Raw genomic sequence first — 22,365 nt, 5'->3', positions numbered from 1 at the left:
AATGATACATGCGAAATTACCTGACAAACTTGGGCCTGTGTTTATCATCGCTAACATATTACCCACTTCAAAACCTGGAGAATTGGGCCACTGGGTTGGTTTTTTTCATAAAGGTTCACATTATATATTTCCTTCATTCTTATGGTCTTCTACCTAACCAGTACTCTGAAATTTTTATAACTTTTAAAGAAATCATAATACATTTAAATTGCGCACACAACCCTACCGCCTGCAGAGTGTTTCTTCTGATGCTTGAAGGGCCTATGTACCTGGTATATTATTTCATACATGTCATACATACAAAGGGTATAGATAGATTGATGATGATAATCAAAAAACAGTTCAGCAAACATAATTATGCCGAGGACGATAAACGGATACTAAAATATGTATAAAAACTATCCTGTGCTTCTCCCTGACTGCCGACGCACTTTCTGTCTGAATAAATATACTTACAAAGAATGTGCATTATACCTATGCAAGAATCTTCCCTGAAGAGTGCAGTCAGTACATACTGGTAAGTATCCGTCCATACAGTTCCATAATAGGTGATGGGTGCATGACAGTACTTGGTAATAATCTAGAGATGGATATATAAACCCCTGGAGGTAAGACTGACAGACATCTATGCAAAATGGCAGACCGGGGTGGGTAAGGTATCTTTGAGGGGGGACTCATGAAGTGGTTGTTTTACTGTATCCGAGTGATTTATTGGATTTTTTTTCCTTTTCCTTAAGTACAAGCCCGGGATGTGACCTATGGACGGTTATCAAACTCGTGCATAACTAGGAGAAATCACCCTTAGCTGAACTGTGGTGTGATGAACACTTGGAAACACCGTCACCCACACAAGCCACCCATTATATTTTGCTTTAAATGTGCAGACCCACTGCACCTGAGTGATGCAAAGTACCTGATATGTCCAGGATTAGGATGTATGCAATAGGAAAACATTATTAATAAATGTCTTCAAATTTTTCATTTTGTTTTGATTTGTCCTTTTTATGAAAAGACGTCTCCTAAAACAGGTAGTAGTGGTGGGTGTTAATTCCAGCTGTATATGAGTTTGAGTGTGGGAACAGAGAGACTAAGAAAGAGAGAGAGAGAGAGTGAGTGAGAGAGAGAGAGAGTAGTTCGCTTGGTGAAAGTTGCTCGGTTATTTAAGTTGGTCAAGGGCACTCACTCACTGAGACTCGGCTTTCCCTTAGTCATTTACCCACTAGCCACAGTACGAGGTGGACGTGTGTGCTCTCGTGAATAAAACATCTTCAGCTTGCATAGATTTTGGACATGAGGTATGTAACCAAATAATTGGTGGGGGGAGGGGGGATTGTTTGCGGGTATGCCCAATATTATACAGATATAATATTGGGCATGCTCAGTACTACACATGGGTGGGAGGAGAAAGGGGAAAGGGGGGGATTGCTTGAGGGCATGCCCAGTACTACGCATGGGTGGGAGGAAGAGGGGGAGTTGGGGGAGGAGTGCTTGAGCGCATGCCTATGACTGTACATACATAGTCATTGGCAGGGTTGTATTACTGGTGCATCCCTAAGGTAAAAATCAGGTACCTATTGTTCTGTGCATTGCTCATTATTAATGCAGGTCATCCTTTGTTCTGTGTGCCACTCCCTGCTGCAGATGTGCATAAGTTAAGCCGCAGTATTCACCCATTTTGTCAGGTGTATCCCTAAGGTAAAAAGTCAGGTACCTATTGTTCTGTGTATCGATCAGTTTTAATTCAGGTCATCCTTTGTTCTGTGTGCCACTCCCTGCTGCGGGTGTGCATAAAAGACCTCAACCCTTTACGTTTCTGTATCATTCTGTCTGAAGATGTAATATACGAATGTACTCACCGTCGCTCCTTTCATTTTTCCTGTGGTTATTTTGCATACATGTCTTCATGGCGAAGAGAAGTTTCTGGATATACATACATACATACATAGAGAGAGAGAGAGAGAGAGAGAGAGAGAGAGGGAGAGGATGAGACTACCCGAGGCGAACTTGCCACCCAAGCAAAAATCTGATTCTTATGCAAGGAGAGAGAGAGAGAGAGAGAGAGAGGGGGGGGGGGATGAGACTACCCGAGGCGAACTCGCCACCCAAGCAAAAATCTGATTCTTAATTAAGCATTTTCAGTAGACTTCCCTCTACAATTTGACAATGCATGGATGCGAGTGTGCCTCCGTCTTCCTAAGGTAAACACCATGAAAAGGTGCGGTGTATTCAGCCAAGATCACGAGCAAGAGTTGGCATCTGGCTTGCGCTGACAGAGGTGAACTCGCCCGTGTTGTTTCTGGCCAATCAGCCACTCCATCTCTTGTTTGAACCAATCAGCGTGCAGAAAGGATGGCGTGAGCCAATTGACACCATGCTACAGTCGCTTCTGGGCAGCTCCTAGCTTCCCCCATTGTCAAAGACGGTTTTCCAAAGTGCCAATTTTAAGGATGGCAATGTTTTCATTTTTAACTAAAATTAGTAACAAGGCTTTGCCACTGCACCTTACTACGCCTTGTCTCACACCAATAATCTCAAGCTTCAAAAGGGAGGACCCCAGCTTATAACCCATCGTTTAACTTAACTGTGATACCCATGCCTCAAGTACAGCCAAACCACACAGATCTCCAAGGAAGAAGCTGAAGACCTCAGAGTGCTCAGAGGACACTTGGGACAGTACCAACGTGGCTATCTTGGTGACATCATTGCCAGCCAATCAATTTCACTTGCTGCAGAAGAGGAGGTGGCATCATATGATGACCAGATCAACTACTAATTACCTACCATACCCTCCTCAACACACCAGCATCTTTAGCGGAGCAGACACATCATCTAGAGTGAGTGTTACCTTTAACATTTATTTATTACTTGCAACAATTTAAAATGATGTTTTAGGAATATTTTTTTATCACATTAATTTCATTAATATTCATTTCGCACCATTATATTATTGAAAAACAGTTTCCACCATAACCATACGTAACAGTTTATTTACCATAACAGACATATTCTGCATTAAATGGGTTTTAAAATGAGACCCCATTCAGCAAAACTTATAAATGTACAGTGGAGACATAATGATTTGCTTATTGGCAAACTTTAACCCTTGTTTTCTCAAAACTGTGTTTCGGTGAGTTAACCAAAGTCATTTTAAATATGCATGCATACATACATACATATATACTGTGTATATATACTGTATACTGTAGAGAGAGAGAGAGAGAGAGAGAGAGAGAGAGAGACAGACAGACAGAGACAGACAGACAGACAGACAGACAGATATAGATATAGATAGATAGACAGACAGAAAGACAGACAGATATGGAGAGTATAGAGAAGTCTAGAAGGAGTTGCACTGTGTGTTCATAGACTTGGGGAAGGCTTATGATAGGGTACCAAGAGAGGAGCTGTGGCACTGTATGACAAAGTCAGGAGTGGCAAAGAAGTACGTGAGGGTGGTGAAGGACATGTACAAAGATAGTGTAACAGCAGTGAGATGTGCAGCAGGAATGACTGAGGGTTTCAAGGTGGAGGTGGGATTGCATTAAGGATCGACATTGAGCCCCTTCTTGTTTGCAATGGTGATGGATAGATTGACATATGAGATTAGACAGGAGTCTCCGTAGACAATGATGTTTGCGGACGGCACTGTGATATGAAGTGAGAGCCGGAAGGAAGCCGAGGTAGAGATGGAGAGATGGAGATACGCACTGGAGAGAAGGGGAATGAAAGTAAGCAGAAGCAAGACTGAATACACGTGTGTTAATGAGAGAGATGACAGGGGAACCGTGAGGCTGCAAGATGTAAAGGTGGCAAAAGTAGATAAATTCAAATACTTGGGGTCAACTGTACAAAGTAACGGAGAGTGTGGTAGAGTAGTAAAAAAGAGAGTGCAGGCGGGATGGAGTGGGTGGAGGAGGTGACAGGAGTGATCTGTGACAGAAGGGTCTCTGCAGAAATGAAAGGGAAAGTTTATAAGACTGTAATGAGGTCAGCCATGTTGTACGGAATGGAGACGATACCACTGACAAAAAGACAGAAGGCAGAATTGGAGGTAGCAGAATTGAAGATGTTGCGTTTTTCACTAGGAGTGACGAGGTTGGACAGAATTAGAAATGAGCATATTAGAGGGACAGTGCACGTGGGTCAGTTTGGGGCCAAATTTAGAGATGGGAGACTGAGATGGTTTGGACATGTGCGGAGGAGGGACGAGGAGTATGTCGGGAGGAGGATGCTGGAAATGGAGCTACCAGGAAGGAGAAAGAGAGAAAGGACAAAAAGAAGGTTTATGGATGTAGTGAAGGGGGACATGCGGGTGGTAGGTGTAAGAGAAGATGCAGAAGACAGAGTAAGATGGAGACGGGTGATCCGCTGTGGCGACCCCTATGGGGAGAGCCGAAAGATATATATAAATTTTTTATTCGTAATTTTAACTAGTTTACCAAATACATCCATCTCAATCATAGTCTTCTTTAGAGTTTTATATTTATGCCAGACGAAGTAATTCCTAAGTAAAAACTGGTAATATTAAACCATTATATAAAAGAATAATAAAGTACCCTTTGATGTTTTCTTATTAACTTCTTTGGTGCAACGGTTATTTAATAATTTTGCATTAAGTTTAAGCCTTTATTCTCCCTATAATTATATACAGTACCAATGTTTAGTAGGAGACCTCGTGGAAAGTATTATATATTGTAGTTGGCATAGCAGGCTCTGTAGCACCACTTCTTTAGCCATACATGCGGCATATTATTAATCTGTCAACACCAAATCAGCAAATCAAACCAGGATTTCCTCAGACTGATCTGCATGGCGAGGTTTGGTCAGACACAGTGGTCCCATAGAAAAGATGGGAAAAGAGGAAAACAAAAGAAGACAAGAAGAAGATGAAGAAGAAAAGAAGATGACAAGAAGAAGAACATGACAAGAAGAAAAAAAGAATAAAGACAAGAAGAAGAAGATAAGAAGAAAAAAGAAGAAAAAGACAAGAAGATGAAGAAGAACAAAAGGAAGAAAAAGACAAGAAGAAGAAGAAATTACGCATTTACGTTGTTTTTTATGATACATATTTCATTTTAATTTCAGCATAGTTTGCATTTGTAACCTACAAGTAAATACCGAGGTGTAATGTACGAGTATAGAATAGGTTGCTAAGTCACAGTTGTTACGGCATCTTCAAATCGACTTATAAAAATACCCACATCGTTTGTTTACTCTGTTGGTCTCGTGAGCTGGGACCGGTACCACCTTCTTAACCTCTTGAATCCGATGACTTATTTTTTGGTAACTTCAGACGATTTTATTGAGAATCGGAGAGACTTTTCGAATGTGGGGTTAAAAACAGCCTTCACTGACCCCTTCCTTGTTGCACATGCTAAGTTGAATAAAAAATTATTAGATGCATTTACAAAATCCAAATTATCGGTTTCGGATTCTAAAAGATACCTGATGAACCTTTTGCCTTATTTGTCTCAGCGTCAGCCAATACTGAGTATATTAACAACAGGTTGTGCTGACACCGTAGAGTGGAGCAGCTCATAGGTGTGGGGCTGAAACCCACCTTGGCACTTCAGGTCAAACAGTTGTGTGGCCGTCACGTAATTATAACGTTTTTCCTGTCAGATCCACACACACCGTCCTATTGCAGTTTGGGTGGTAGTGAATTTAAGGTCTTCCGGGCACGATGGTTGACAAGTTATATATAATATTAACGACAGATTGAAGAGCATCGTACCGGAAAGAACCTTCATTTGTGTGGGGCTCGAACCACCTCACGAGTCGATATTGTTCACTTCTGCTATCTCAGACTCGTTTATTTTCTTGTGTTGGTTGCTGGCCTGTCACTTCTTATTTGAGCATACCAACCTCCCAGTTACTCCTCTGCTCACCTCGTCCGCTTACTCCTTGTCTGTTATCTGTTCTACAAAATGTTACATATTTATCCCTTCACTCCGATGACGGCATTTTCCAATTTGTCCCTGCTGTTTTCAGACTATTTTTGTCAGTAATATTATTTATCTCTAGCACTGCAGGAGTTGATCAACGCTGTAACTATGCACCTTACTTGGAAAAGTCTCTCCGCAAACCGAATATAATCATTTGGCATTAACAAGAATAAAACGGTAAAATACTTCATAATACTGAAGGGGTTAATACCTATTTTTACCTTTTCACTGTAGTGCTTTTTGCCTGTTCTTGTTCCCTTAGCCAAGGAAGTCACTTGTTATCCATCAATATGATCGCTTAGCTTCGTTTATAAAGAGTATCATGGTGGCTTTTCATGATACTCTATAATTACCAAGAAGCCTCTCTTCTGTCTCTATTTAGATATATTCATCCAAACTACAAGTGTTAGGCAGAACAATATTGACACGGCTCTTCTCATATGAATGTTAAGTTTGCGTACCAAGGCCACTTTGAAATCATAACACCAGATCAATTTATGCTTTATTCTAAAACAAAATAATATAAATAACAAAACTCTCCCACAGCAGTACGTACAAGATTATTCTTCAGCAAGATTATATCAAGATTAATAATGTAAAAAGTTAATGAAATTGGTTATTGTTGTTGGTGGTGCTGGTGATGGTGGTGGTGATGTGAAGGCGGCGTTCGTTGTGTGGTAGCAGGGTTGGCTGGATGTTCAAGTTATGTGCTGGTCTTGGTGGTGATGCTGACTGTTGATTAATGGTGATGTTTAGTTGTAGAAGTAGTAGTAGTAGTAGTAGTAGTGGTGGTGGCGGTGGTGGTCATAGTAGTAGTTGTAGCCCAGGTTCATCTGGAATGTGAGCACAGTGGACTGTAGGCTGAAGTTACTCCAGTCCTGCAGTCCACCATCCTCCTTTCGGTGGGTAGGAAGGGAGTTGAGGGATGTTTGTATAACCAGGCACCAAACCCACCCTGTCATATTGATTCCACCACATGAAGCTGTCCCTATCCATCTCCAGATGTTAAGTAGGTAATGCTGGTGGTATTGGTTGGCTGTGGTTATGATGGCTGGATGTTGGCGTTGGGTGTTGGGCGTGTCGTGTTGGTCGATTAGATGTTGGCAATGTTGGTCAGTGTTTTTAATTGAATGTGATGGGAAGGCTTCGCTGGTTCTTAACAATGCACTCTAGTAGGATGTTAAGGACAGCCAGAACGACAACCAGACCCAGTGTTATGAAGACGCCTTGTAGACGTTCCTGGTTCTGTGGTGGTGGTGTTCTTGTAGTTATTGTGTCGTGCTGATGTACTGTAGATATTTTTAGTATTGAATGATCTACTGACTTAACAATACAGTCCAACAACAGGGTAAAGGCAACCACAAAAGCACCCAACCTCAGTGCTATGAGTGCTCCTTGTAGATGCTTCAGATTGTGCTGTTGCGCCACCGATGTTGTATGGTGGTGGTGATGATGGTGTTGACATTGTTGTCGGTGGAAGGAATTAACTTACTGGCTCTTCAAAATACACTCCAATACCAGGGTAACGGCAGCCAGACCAACCCCCAGCCCAAGTGCTATGAAGGCTCCCTGCAGATGCTCCAGGTTCAATACACCCGTCCCACGAACCTGTACAGAACAAAATTAATCTGGATTCCCAATTTTGTATTTGTTATATGATAGGAACTAAAACAATAATTCTCTTATCTTATTAACACGGACAGTCAGGGCACTCATTTCCGTGTTCGTATCGCCTCATGGCAATTTGAAATGATATTTCTGATGTCTTCCAAACTGACCAAGTGTTGTATATCTTTCAATCTCCATTTTCCTCTCAACATAGATGTAGCCTCAATAACGTAAAGTGAAAGTACGTTCGTCAGACCTTAGATTTCTCCTTTGTTATCCCACTTTTTTTTTTCCTTTCGGGTCAGGTTATGCTTAGGTGAAATTGATGAAATGATTTCAACTGATTAAGCAAGGGCTAAGGAAGACTCTCAGTAATGTACTGATAAGGTGATGATGATGATGATGGTATTGTCTGGTTTGTACAGCATCATTGATGATAAAAATGGTGTAATTTACACTGCAACCGTGGTGATAAGCTACGGTGATGATAATGCAGTCTAATTTTCACAGGTGACAGTGCATATACAGCCGTGCATCAAACATACCTGCGTGGTAGGTACGGCTATGTTTCTGACGTGCATATCATATATTTTTCCCAGTATGCCTGTCTCCATGATGCGCTGAAGACTGTGGGATATTAGAGAGGTGAAGGCTGTGTTTCGGGGTAGCAGCCACGTCATGTAGTCTTTGTAGAGCTGTGAAGGTAGATAGTGGTTTGTTGAAAAAGAGAGAGAGAGAGAGAGAGAGAGGGGGGGGGGTAAAATAAGTGTGCAGTGATCACAAAATATGCAGTGATCACGTTGATATTGTGTAGTGATGAAGCTGATTATTTGCATTATGTGCAGTCAAAAATATTTGTTTGGGTAAATAGAAAACGTTCGGCAATATAGCCTACTCAGAATTTCTATAGTAGTTTTGCAATAATTAGAAGACATACCACTAAGTTTAATTATATTTTTAAGCTTTTTTTTTTAAATAAAAAAAGCTATCCTAAGCTTCCTTACTTATTTTATTCTTTTCTGGCTATTTTGGCAACCTCTGGACAGGAGGTGGGGCCTAACGCCCGTAGTCTTGAAACTGAGGGGAGGGGTTACCCTTCCCGCATCCCGCTCGAGGTGGCAGCTCACACCTTCAACGTAAGTGGTAATCTTGAAAGCGGGAGAGCGCACCCTTTTGCGTGGGCAGACGCGGCAAACAGTTGGTAACACTGATTAATTTTAAGATTCAAAATCTTAAAATAAAAACAATACATATGACAGTTTCTAAGATTCACACACAATATAATCTATTACTGTTTGCAATTCTTACCTCTTCTGTTACTGAAGACTGGAATTTATTCTTAAATACTCTGTATAAGAGTATGCTACAGGCTTTGGAGAACCTGTACCGTAGGAAAAATTCGGTGTCAGACGTAGCTTCAAAAGGGTTTATGAGGTCAGTATATAACCCTACGAATACGCCTTGGCTGGTCATTCCGATTTTGACTATATTTCTACCCCAAATGCTTGTTTTTGTCATTCTTCCCACCCAGAACCCCGAAATCCCACCCCCAAGACACGGGGTGGGGGTTAATTTGAAAACTAATCACGAACCCCGAAAATAAAAGCCAAATTCGTTAAAATCACACCAAAATACACCAGATAAATATATTACCAAGCCAAAACAAAATAATGCGGACTTGCAAAAGCTCACCGAATTCAAACATGACTGCGTAATTCAAACTAATTGGCTGTGCACCAGTAGTCTGTTTAGGTAGTACTCGGCCATTCTTTACTGTAGGAATTATTTTACGTACTAATCAAACTAATTATAAATGTATCGTGCACCATACCCGGTAAACAACTTAGTAGAAATACTGAGAAATAAAATGGAAGTGAATACAGTATCTCATCTTTGTTTTCGTCTCGTTGTAAATTAACCATCTCCAGAGAAACGGTGGAGTCTTTTAAAACGATAAATATATTAAACGTTTATTTTTTCCATTACACAATGTTTTTATTATTAAATTAAAATTCCCATCACACACACCATACAGACCTTCAAATTCTACGTAGTATTCCTTGCACAAGGCTACTAAAATATGACGAGGGGGCATGCGAAGGGGTACTATGAGACTCCCTGCAGATTCCAGTACTACGCTGTGGTAATCCTCTCCCGTTCATCGGGGAACGCTTTCCCTTTCGTGCGTTAAGACTGCCAAAAGATATGGATAGGGTAAGGTGAAAGCCTTCCTGCAGTTTAAGACTACGGCTGTAAGAGTTCCACAGACCAGTGTATCTTATAGTCTTGCCGTGCCCGATTTTGTATCCCAAAAAACAATAAGCTCTGCTGTTAGGATAAGATGTAAGCTTGTATTCAGTACAGCATGACAAAAAAACAAAGTATTACATTACAGAATAGTAAAACAGAATCAACAAAAACGACTATGTGGAGGGTTTTGCGCAGAAACGACTTTTCCCTCCATGCATGTGAATTTTTTTTCTTGATTTACCAATATCCCTTTCATGGGTTGTTGGAGTGGGCCTTTGCCTTTAGGCGGCCCACGGTTAAGCTGAACTCATCGTCTTGCCTATCGTGGTGGGGGTCTGAAAGAGACGAGCTTTACAAGCTCAGCTGTTGGTGTCGCTGCAGTGAGCCTGGCAGCTGCTATTGATGTCTCACTAGCAGTGGTTTGTGGTGAAGCTGGACAGCCTGTCCTGAGAGTGGTAGTATCAGGACACCTGAGAAGGTAGTGAAGCAGAGGTTCGTTGGACACTTCTTTGCAGTACTGACATTCCTCTTCTTTGTTGATGTCCAACATTTGATGAGCCACTTTGTATCCCAGGCGAAGGCGGTGCAGGTAAGTGCGAACATGAGCAGGGACCGCCTTGTCAACACTGTGAGGCTGGTACTGGGTGGCCATAGCATACCAGGTTGGTGATGGTGAACCCGACGCTACACATGACTCGTGTTGGAGTTGAGAAAGAAGATACGTATGGCTTTTGGCTTTTGCTTTGGTCTGTGCCAGGCTTGGGGGAATGTTCATGTCGACATTTAGCCTCTTGGTGGCATGTTTGGCAGCATAGTCCGCTCTTTCGTTCCCTCTAATCCCAAGACAGCTAGCTATCCAGTTCAGGGTGGTGTGTTTGCCTTATTCTTTCAGTTCCTGAGCAAGGGACAGTACATGGGTAATGAGGTGGATGTTATCTTTTGGCTGAGTGGAGGCAAGTGTCTGTATGCCTCTCAGAGAATTTGTGTGTCTTACGTGGTGTGACTGTGGTTGGTCAAGAGCGTGCTGCAGGGCACCTGCAATAGCAACCAGCTCATTCTGTAACATGGAGGCTCCATCTGAGAGTCTCCACACTTTAACAGTTTCATTAAAGATTATGGCTGCCCCAGCAGTGTTGTTGAGGAGGGCTACCGAACTATCAGTATAGTATGTCAGGGCTCCATCCAGGGAGGCAGCATACATGCTTTGGAGGGCTTCCTGGCGTAGCTGAGCTGTTGCAGATGTTGCCTTGGAACTGGTGGGGGTGATGGTATACAGGTGAATGGTTGGTGGTACCCATGGTGGAGGGAGAGTATAGCTGGCGTGAGGTGTGTCCTTTCCCTTTGCAATTATGAGGTCTTTGATACCAACAACTGAGATTGTTGCCGCCACAGTTTGTGCCCATGCTTCTCGATAAGGAGCAGTCTGTCGACGCAGAACTGCAGTTACTGTCTCAGCAGGAGGTGATGGCCTGGGAAGATGTATCATTTTAACAAGAATGCAAGCTGTGCTTTGCTGTATGCGAATCCCTAGAGGAATAATGCCAGTTTCTTGTTGGAGATTGCACAGTTTGGTCCACACGTTCATCCTACGCCCCAAGTTCCGTGGACGTCCAGCCTTGCCAGGCGTATGAGAGAGTTGGCGAAATTCTGTATTTGAACGCAAGAGGGTAGATTATACTAAGAAAATAGTAGTGTGGACTCAGGAGGATTATATTTTTATGAATTACATTCACTTCAGTTTAGAATAAATGAAGTAGGAAAGGTGCTGGGAGGAATGAAAAAAGTGTTTAAATGTCGTTCGCTTAGAATGGATGTAAAGAGAAGGCTGTATGAGGGTGTTGTGGTACCGACTGCATTATATGGGGCTGAAACATGGAATATGGGTGTAGCAGAGAGGAAAAGTTTGAATGTAATGGAGATGAGATGTCTGAGGAGTATGTGTGGAGTGACGCGTATGGATCGGGTGCGAAATGATGAAGTGCGAAGGAGAACTGGAGTTGTTCGGGAGATGGCTGGTAGAGTTGAGCAGAGGGTGTTGCAATGGTTTGGGCATATGGAGAGAATGGATAATGAGCGATTGGTGAAAAAGATAACTAGATCTGACGTGAGAGGTGTAAGGCCGAGAGGAAGACCACGAATAGGATGGATGGACAGTGTGAAGAGAGCGCTGGATGCGAGAGGGATGTCTGTTGAGCAAGGAAGAGTGGCTGCGCGTGACAGAAATAAATGGAGAGAAATTGTGAATGAATAAGTGATGACGCAGCCCTGAGGGGATATTCTCCCGCATTGGTCTGATCAGCTAGTCAGGTCAGGTGCGGGTAAGGGGATGGGTCTGTTATGATGTGGCAGGGGTAAACCAGTTCTGCTGTCGGGCCCTGCTGCGGATGTCACTGATTGCATTGCCCAGTTGACCCTTGTGCGGTGTGGTGCGGTGAGGATCTGTCCGTTCTCCCCTTTGGGGCTAAGATGCGAATGAATGTGTTTGAATGGATGAGTAAATGGAGAGTGAGTCGTCCTGTCTCGGCTACCTCCCTTTCCTTGGGGGAAGCAGCCTAGGTATATAGATAGATAGATAGAATTACATTCTGTTTTTTCCCTCATATTACATTACATTACATCATATTACATGATGGAAAAAAAATAGTGAGTCTAAGTACGATATGTTTTGGCGGGAACTTCTATTATATATTGTTGAAATATACTACAGTATGTAGTAGACAAGTACAGTACGGGTTTGTTACTGTAGCTGTGTGTGATGCTGGTCATTGAATGGGTTTATTTTTTGACAAGACATAACAGCATTTCTTTCACTTTAGAGGTATTCACATAATATAAGGGTCCAGCTCAATGAAAACTCATAGTGCTGGCAATCCTACTTCCAAATCATCAAGTGCAGTGTACTGTGTAGGCTAATTTGGCTAGAACAGTGTTTGTTTATGTACTGCAAAAATATTCTTATCTATATAACACGAAAATTACCTTATAATTGGTTAGTATTCCTAGATAAGCACATTTTTTTTTATTACTGTATTATTAATATTACTAGTTTTCCCACATCAGCATTATTATAAATTATTACTATATTATTATTATTACTACTACTACTCCTACTACTATCACTACTGCTGCTTAACTACAACAACAACAGCAACAACAACTACTACTACTCCTACTACTATTCAACGTTTTCTATGGAGACTGTCTATTCATTCTGATCAACTTGATTGCTGCCTCTCATCTCCTTGCCTACCTTGTCAGCTTTTTCATTATCTAGGATGTGTTTGTGGGAACTTTAATAATTGAAGCTCAGTTATAAATACGATGTTAAACAAGGGATGGTAGGTTATGGGGGAGCTGCCAGAATTTTTTTTTTTTCAGTTGTGGTCCATGGAAAGCAACGCCGTGGCTTCAAAAAGGGATTCACGGATAATAATTCTGATGGGAAGCCTGGGAAACAAAAGCAAAAGAGCATTGTTGGCTTTTTCAGGAAATTAGCACACACAGAAACAAAAGAATCTTTAAACTAGAATGGCACGCAGTAGAGCGCATACCTCCGCCAATGCCCTATCTTGCAATGTTAGAGAAAGTGAAAAAAAAAAAAAAAGGGGGATCCGCATCTTTTTCCCTTTCCTCACCAAAATTTAATGGAGTGTATACTGGGCCAAGACCCATTCTTCTACCAATTTTCGTGGAAATTGGTTTAGTAGGTTTTGTGCAATCTTGTTCACAAACCAAGCAACAAACAAACGGACAGGGGTGAAAACATAACCTCCTTGGCGCAGGTAATGAAAGTGACTCAGTGTCCGGAACTTCAGATGCAGCAAAGATGTCTTCACACATAACACAGTGACAGAAACAAATGAAACATTATATGATGAAAGTGAATCAGTGACGGGAACTTTAGATGTTGAAATGATGTCTTCACACATCAACACAGACCCAATGAGAGCAGCGCTCACTGTTAAAGACCAGACACTTTCACACCCTAAATCATTGGAGATATCAAGAAAAATGAAAAAAAAAAAAAAAATTCGGAAAAGAGCTAGATGAAAGGTATGAATTGAAAATTCAGGAAACGTAAGAGGTGAAAATTAATCACAATAGATTGCCAGCAATCTGCATTGAAGAAGTAACAGACTTTCGAAAGTATGTAGCTGAAAATCATTTGCAGAGCAACTGTCATCAATCTTGCCTGAAAGTGAGGTGAATTTCTTCACTGTGTATTGCTGAAAAAAAAACTACTGTAGTTGCGCTACTACGCATGGTTAGCACTGCCAAAAAACAACTTTGTGACAAAATTGGTGGCTGGATATATCATGTCTGTAATGATGCAGAGTTACTCAATGTTACTGCAAATACTTGGCCATAAGGAATAGTTGCTTCAGAAATGCAGAAACTGTTTGATATCTGCTATACTTTCATTCCCCATAATGCCACAGATTTTGATCTACAGTATCAAAACCCTGGTTTTCACAATGAACTTTTGGAAGCAATTGTGCAGTGATCTAGACAGATTAAAAAAAGAAATCGCATCAGTCCAGGCTGCCTCACTTCGGTAAGATGAATCAGGAGACAGGATGAAGAAAAGTAACCAGTTTCTACAGCTAAAGATCATAGATAGTCGTGGGAATGAAGATACCAAAAATCTGGTAACTGGTCATGTGGCTGAACCAGGTGCAGAAGGCCATGTATAGGCACTTGACCAGGGAACAAAATAGTTTGTGGCATTCAGTGATGTACTCAGTCATATAAATCATACTGAAACTGATCGGGAAAACAAGAACACAGGAAAACATAGTGGACTATGGGTACACTAGATTCTGAAAAGAGAAGCCCTTTGTGTGGAGTATCCAATGTTAAAGTCAGTTTGTGCAGTGCATACTGCAGCACAGGCATTCAAAGATGTCTGTAAATCGGTACCAGAAATTCAACATTTGATTGAGAAAGCTGGTAGCCTGGCTAGCTTTTTTTATGCATTACCCCGGCAGACTGTGGAACTGGAGATAATTGCCAAGGACAACTCTCTCTCTCTCTCTCTGTAAAATATCTACTTTGGTTTGGAATTCGATGAGTTAAACATACATTGAATCTGGTAGATGCTGTTCTTGTATCTTGGAAAGCTTTAGTTATCTGTGCACAAAAGAGTGAACTAAATGAAGTAAAAGATTTTGGGAAACTTCTAACTGATGTTGATAACCTGAAATGACTTTACTTCGCAGCTGATATTTTGTTCTTACTGAAAATCTTTCAGCACAGACTGCAGTCATATTCCATCACAATTATTGATGTTTCACCATAAATTCAGCTTTTTACAAACAAATAACCCACTGCTTGAGGGATGGGAAGCTCTTTTTGCTCAACTGGATGACGGGAAGCTAAAACTGAAGGATATATCACTGTGGGAAAAAAAAAAAAAAACTCACTGAAGAAATCAGCTTGTCACAGATCGGAGAAATTATTATGCATTTGGGAATGAAGTGTTCAGTGCACTGAAGAACTTCATGGTAAACAGGTTTGAGCTATCAATCAATGATCAACTGATTAAAAGTATGTCGATGTTCTGTAAAATGACGGCACCATATGAAGACATCAGATATGTTCATGAAGGGGTTGGCGGAACAATACGACTTCGCAAGAAAGAAGTATCAAAACACGAGAAAAGCACACAACATGTTCCTCGTAAGATCAGTGGTATGGTTGATTTCGAAGCTTTGTCAAAACTGCTGAGTCGAGTAATTGTTTGCAAGCTCCACACGGCAGACCGTGAACGTCTCAGCTCTTCATGTAATCTGTTGAAGTCATAGGGTAGATCACAGTTACATAAAACCACAATTTCCAATAATCTGTACATCAATATAAACATGCCAACGCTAGCTCATTTAGACCGAAGACCAGCCACCTGGCTCTGGCTGACAAAGAAACAACGTCGAGTGTGCAACCCCCAAAAGTGCAGTCAGCAGCAATGGTTTAGCAACACATTTGAACAAAAGGATAACTAGGATCAATATAACCCAACAAAGCAGATAAGAAGCAGAGAAAGACAGTTTAATCCTTTGTATGAAGAAATCTACTGTATACAGTAATCTTACCTCATTCACCTTTTTTCTCTTCCTCACTCAGTAGCCTAACTTTACTTTCTCTTTTCAACTTGGGTAAGGGTTAGAGCAGGATATATGTTTATGAATTATTATGAGTGTGCTTTTTGCTGTTTATAAAATAATGTTAACTGTATTATTTCCATAAGTTAAATCAGTAATCTACTATAGAGGATCAAAAAATCCCCTATCGGTATATCAGAGAGGCTGATGTCCTAGCGCATACTACTCAGTAAAGGCCATTATGCAACACTCCTCAGTGCCAGTGTCCAAACGCTTGACTTTGAGGACACCGTCAAAGAATCCTTGTATGTCTCTCTGGATGCTACCATTCGCTCAGTGCCATATAATGACAAACTCATCCAGCTTGGAGATTTTCATGTCAGAGTGGGGAAAGATGCATTACAGGCTGCCATTATGTTGATAGCATGAACAGCAAGTGCCTTAGACTGCTTTCTTTATGCTCAAACACAGTCTGGTCATCAACAATCCCATTTTTCAACTAAAAACAAGACCATATGGTTGCACTGACGACCTAGACACTGGTACCTAAATGACTATGTCATTATACTCGTAAGAAAGTGAGATTGAAGAATGTTTTATTATCCGAGCTATAAGAGGTGCTGAGTGATTAACAAACCATAACCTAATATTCATCAAATTGCAACTACTCATACACCTTCAGTTGCACTGTAGCCATTATCCAGGAGACTAAACTGTGGAATCTCAGAGAGATGTGGCAACTTGTAACACCTTCCACAGCACTATAACAGACAAGCTCTGTCAGTGCCCATCACTTGACCCTAATAACTGTGCAACAAACCTAGACGCAGAGTGACTGAACATAAAGACACTGCTTCAATGCACTGCAGAAGAAACCCTAGGCTTCTCCACTCGTTGCCATTAAGACTGGATTGATGAAAATTCTGAGGGCATACATGACCTTGCAATGAAGAATAGAGTACATAACAGATCTGCTCACCCGAGCTCTTTAATCCTAAAAACTAAATTCCAGAATCTCAAAAGCGAAACCCGGAAAAAAAAAAAAAACTGCGTGACATGGAAGAAAAATGGTGGACTGAGAAAGCAAAAGAGCTCCAGAGACTGGCCGATATTCACAACCTGAGCTCTACAAGTCATCTATGAGCCAATCAAACATAACCCCTACTCGATCAGGCAAAGTTGAGCTCCTGAGAGATGGACACAACACTTCAATACCTTATATCATTGAAGAAACCCAGTTGAGCACAATACCTTTATAACATTCCAAATGTTCCTCAACCTACAGATCTCGATGTCCCACGTACACTTTCAGAAACTGTTCAGGCCACCCGATCCCTTAAAAAAAAAAAAAAAAAAGGCTCTGGTGGAATACCATCTAAACTAATTAAAAAGGATGACCAGTTACCCCACCAGCACCTCCACGATGTAATACTGACTATTTGGAAACAAGAACGAATTCCATCTGAATGACTTCTCATAATTTCTTTAACCATGTGCATGAAGGAAAGGGACCCCTCAGTTAGTGACAACCTCAGAGGCATCTCCCACTTTGTGAATGCTAGCAAAGTACTATCCATGATAATATTATCCAGACTGAGTGAGTCAACACTTCCTGAAACAGCGTAGATTTTGGAAGGAACGAAGTACCCGTAGTATGATCTCTGTTGCCACAAACAGAACCGTGTGTTATTTTATTTATTTATTTTTTTTTAATGGAAGAAGGAACCAAAAGCCAGAAATCCGTAAGAGTCTTCCCTCCAAGAAAAAAAAAAAAAACAAGATAATAGAGAGCCAAATTCAAGATCTGTTCATTTCGCGATGCCTGTACACACTGTGTTTGAAAGCCTGGAGGTCATAAGCAGTAGCAAATACAGAGAGGGGAAGAAAATTTCAGGCCTGAGCTGTTGTACACATGAAGGATATGGAGCAACGGTTAACTTTAACTTTTGCATTAGTGAGATGGACAGAATGGGAATTAGAGATTTTTGCTAGATGGGTCCTATGTGCCTGGAGTAGTGGTGAAGGGAAGCAAGCAGGCAGTTCAGAGGAGCAATGACCATTGATGAAAGATAAAGATGCGACAGTGCGGCGATGAGATGGAGGTTGAAGGAAGCCAGTAAGAGGAGCAAAGCTAATGAAACGAAAAGCCTTTGACTCCAGCTTGTTGAGAGGAACTTTATGTGAGGAGCCTCCCTTCACATGAGAGTTGTACTCAGCGTTACCTATATACCAAGGCCGCTTCCCTCAACGAAACAAAGATAGCTGAGGCAGGCCGACACACTCCTAATTTACTCGTCCAAACACACACACATTAATTCGTATCTTAGTCCCAGGGGGAGAAGGGACAGCTCCTCACCACACCACACTGCATGAGAGTCAATTGTGCAGTGCAATCAGCGACATCCGCAGTAGGGCCCAACAGCAGAGCTGGTTTATCCCTGCCACATCATAATGGACCCATCCCCTTACTCACACCTGACCTGATCAGCTGATCAGACCAAATGCGAGAGAACATCCCTTTGGGGCTGCATTACCATTTATTCATTCACAGTTTCTCTCCAATCATTCCTATCACGTGATGCCACTTTTCTATGTGCAGCAGACATCCCTCTCGTCTGCACATTGTCCATCCATTATATTCGCGGTCTTCATCTCAGTCTTACACTTCTCACATCCGATCCAGTTGTCTTTTTCACCAATCGTTCATCATCCATTCTCTTTATATGCCCAAACCATCGCAACACTCTACTGTATGCTCAACTCGATCTGCCATCTCCCGCATAACTCCAGCTCTCCTTTGCACTTAATCATTTCTCACTTGATCCATACGTGTCACTCCACACATACTCCTCAGACAGCTCGTCTCCATTACAAAACTTTTCCTCTCTGCTACAGCCATATTCTATGTTTCATTCCCATATAATGCAGCTGGTACCACTACACCTTCATAATGGCTTCTCTTTGTATCCATTCTAAGTAAACGACATCTATGCACTTTTTTCATTCCACCCAGCACCTTTCCCTCTTCATTCGTTCCGAACTTCACTTCTACATCTAATGTTCCATCCACAGCAACGTGTGACCCTAAATACTTAAAACATTCTACCTCCTCAAGTAACTCGCCATTCAAATCTATATTCGGCCTCCTACCATCTATCAACACAGGGGCGAATAAATCTCATATATAAAGTCAACAACTGTGCAGGGGTAAAGAAGATACGGAGTTGGCTTAGCACACCTAACTTCTTGGAAGCAGATTATGCAGTTGCAGTAATATGGTCATTCCAAAATAAATCCTGGAAGAATGAAAGCCCAAGTATGTTTAAAGATGCTGCAGGAGAGTTGGATGTTGTTAAAAATTAGAGGATAATCCTGCAGAAGATTTTCATGGGAGGTACTGACTTTTTAAATAATCCAGAATAACAAGATTACTTTTACCCCAGTCAGAGATTAAGCCAAGTCAGACATAAGGTGTGCCATAGCCTCATCCCTTGTCTATTGACGTAACTGCTAAGATGGGCGCAACGGGAAGCAAACAAAATGGTGGAGGGTGGAGTCATCAGTATATCAGTGGACAGGGTTAAATATACAGCTTAGACGATCACTGATGAATAAAAAAGAAGAGACTTTGTGATAGGACACAACCCTGAGGAACAACACTGTTGATAGCTCTAGAAGAACGGTGGCTGTCTACAGTAGGAGCTATAGAACGACCAGAAAGAAAGAGATGAAGGCTCAGATAGAAGGATAGAAACCTCAAGAGGGCAGTTTGGAAATTAAAGATTTATGCCAGACTCGACTGAAAGCCTCTGAGATGTCACGCACAATGACAAAGCTTTCGCCATAGTCTTTAAAGGAAGATGACCAGGAGTCTGAAAGGTAGGTGAGAAGATCACCAGTGGAGCATCCTGGCGATACCCGTACAGATGATCAGAAAGAAGGGTGTAACAGGAAATGTGCTTTATTATTATTATTTTTTAAAGAATTGATTCAAAAACTTTTGAAATACAGGATATTACAGTGACTGGGTGATAGAGGGCTGGGAATGGTCACCTTTCTTTGGAACAGGCTGAATGAAAACAAATGTCCAGCAAGAAAGAAAGGTTCATGTTTTGAGATAAAGGTGAAAGACTTTATCTATGCAGGGTGTAAGCACAGAAAAACTGTTCTTGAGGACAGCAGGAGGGACCTCATCAGGCCCATATGCCTTGTTAGTATTAAGGCCAGTGATGGCACAAAATACATGATTCAAAGAAATAATATTGTCAGCCAAGAGGAAGTCAGAGGAGGGAAGTGATGGAGGAAGAGCACCAGAATCATCTATGGTGGAACTGGAGAGAAAGTCTGAACAAAGAGTTCTGCTTTACCAGTAGAAGAAACAGTTACAGAACCATCGGAGTAGAAAAGAAGAGGGAAGGATGATGAGGTACATTTGTTAAAAAGCTTCTTGGCAAGATGCCAGAAGGAGTGGGAAGAATTTGAGATGGAGAGTTCAGATAATTAAGTACGAATGAAATAATTTTTGGTAGAGCGAAGAACAGACTTTTTTGTATGTGTACTCTATCGCTCCCCCAATTCTTCTTCAGAAGCCAGTGTATTTGACTACATATCTACACAGTTGAGCAACCTTCACCTTATCCTTAGCACCGAAATTACCATTTTGGGCGATTGTAACGTACAAAATGTAGAATGGTTATTACATTCTGTCAGGACTAACAGTACTGGTCAAGAGTGCGAGCTGTTGGCAGAATCGACTAATCTCGTGCAGTTGGTAAAGTAACCAACCAGAATACCAGATAATCCTGACCATAATGCCCATCTCTTAGATCTATTCCTGACAAATAATCCAGATCTATACAGGAATGAAGTACACTCAAACCTCGATTTAAGGGACTAAATGGGGAATCAACTTGTCCCTTACTTGATAAATTTCCTTTACTTGAAAATGTCCATTGTTTTCTCACATATAAAGACAATCTTATTATGAAATGCAATGATTGATTCACTTATCTTACTTATTTATATGATTATGAATATTATTTTACAGGTACTGTATAAAAAAACATTAACCCCTTAACCGCGGGGCGTCACTTTCGTGACGCTTGGGAGCAAAGGATCATACCGCGGGGCGTCGCTTTTGTGATTCTGTGTTATTTTGAATTCACCCGGGCTTCCAAGTGGGGGCTTGTATCATCTATCAGTACTGCCAATGTCCAACACTAGTCAGCACTCCTAATCTCATCTGTACTCCCATCCATTGTTGACAATTTAGCCATTTCTCCCCGTTCTTGACTCCCCTCCCTACCCCCCCTCCATTACCCTATCCTCTTGCCTGCCCGGCCGTGCTACGCTAAGTAAATCATCCCTGGAATTTTTCACTGATTTCATCCATTGAAATAAGCCCTATGTCGTATTCTTATACCAAATAATATATACAAGAAAGAAATAAGGTAAGTGAGAGTGCCATACACCTGGAATTGGCTAATTATCACCTGACAACACCTCACGTGCACTCGTTCGCTAATTTTCGCTGTTTTTTTCCCCTTGAAATATGCCGTATAATCTATATTCGTAATAAATATACATGTAAGGAGGGAAGGGAGAAACCTAAGTGATATTTACATTCACCTGGAACTACCTAATTTATAATGTATTGTCTAGATTTCCTGCCAATCATATCAGTGCTAGACAAAGCTGTTTCAAGATTTAACATTGGTAGCTCTGAATATATATCTCCTAAGTAGGCCTCTAATCTATTTTCGTAATAAATATACATGTAAGGAGGGAAGGGAGAAGCCTAAGTGATATTTACATTCACCTGGAACTACCAAATTTATAATGTATTGTCTAGATTTCCTGCCAATCATATCAGTGCTAGACTTAGCTGTTTCAAGAACCAATATTGGTAACTCTGAATAACCCCTAAACAGGCCTCCACGCTGGCCCTCCGTTATCAGTTTACTCTCATCTTCCGAAGTGAGAGTACGTATGTTTCTTCTTGCTGACTTCAAGGCCTTTTTTCACCCCCATGCAAATGGCCCTGTGACCTTTACCCCCTACTAAACCTCGTGTGGAAAGAGGTAAAGGGCTGACAATTGATAAAAGAGTGACTACGATCTCTCTATTGAGTAAAACAGTGCAAGTGGAATTGTAAATAATGTGTAAACAGCAAGTGAAAGTAATGAATGTAAATATACGTGAACAATGGAAAATAGTTTTATAAGTTATTTCAAGTGACAGTGCACAACACTTGAAATAAATAAAATAGAAATGTAAATAACGTAAAAAAAATAGAGAACGTAAATAAAATAGAGAACGTAAATAGAAATGTAAATGAGTAGTATTATAAGAATACAAGTATATACCCTAGGAGTAATGAAAGTGAAAGTTTCACTCTAGCATGTCTGAATGCTATGAGTTATGAGAGTGAAGATGAAAGTGACATTCACTCTCAATGCCAGTAT

The 22,365-nt window shown here is 41.2% G+C and overlaps 1 protein-coding gene across 1 annotated transcript in view; it reads right to left on the bottom strand.

The window, feature by feature from the left end:
* Positions 1-7,433: 7,433 nt before the first annotated feature.
* Positions 7,434-22,365, bottom strand: part of LOC145397990 (uncharacterized) — a 279,327-nt gene continuing 264,395 nt past the window's right edge. Inside the window, exon 3 of the mRNA XM_080270957.1 lies at positions 7,434-7,553. Within this exon, the coding sequence (XP_080127083.1) occupies positions 7,434-7,553 (120 nt within the window). The remainder of the gene's footprint in view (positions 7,554-22,365) is intronic.

Source organism: Coenobita brevimanus, chromosome 44 (genome assembly GCF_032717465.1).
Source record: "Coenobita brevimanus isolate Jiangsu-jjx chromosome 44, ASM3271746v2, whole genome shotgun sequence".
Classification (NCBI taxonomy): domain Eukaryota; kingdom Metazoa; phylum Arthropoda; class Malacostraca; order Decapoda; family Coenobitidae; genus Coenobita; species Coenobita brevimanus.
Note: the sequence above shows the minus strand (reverse complement) of the source record. Positions and strands in the feature narration are given on the sequence as shown.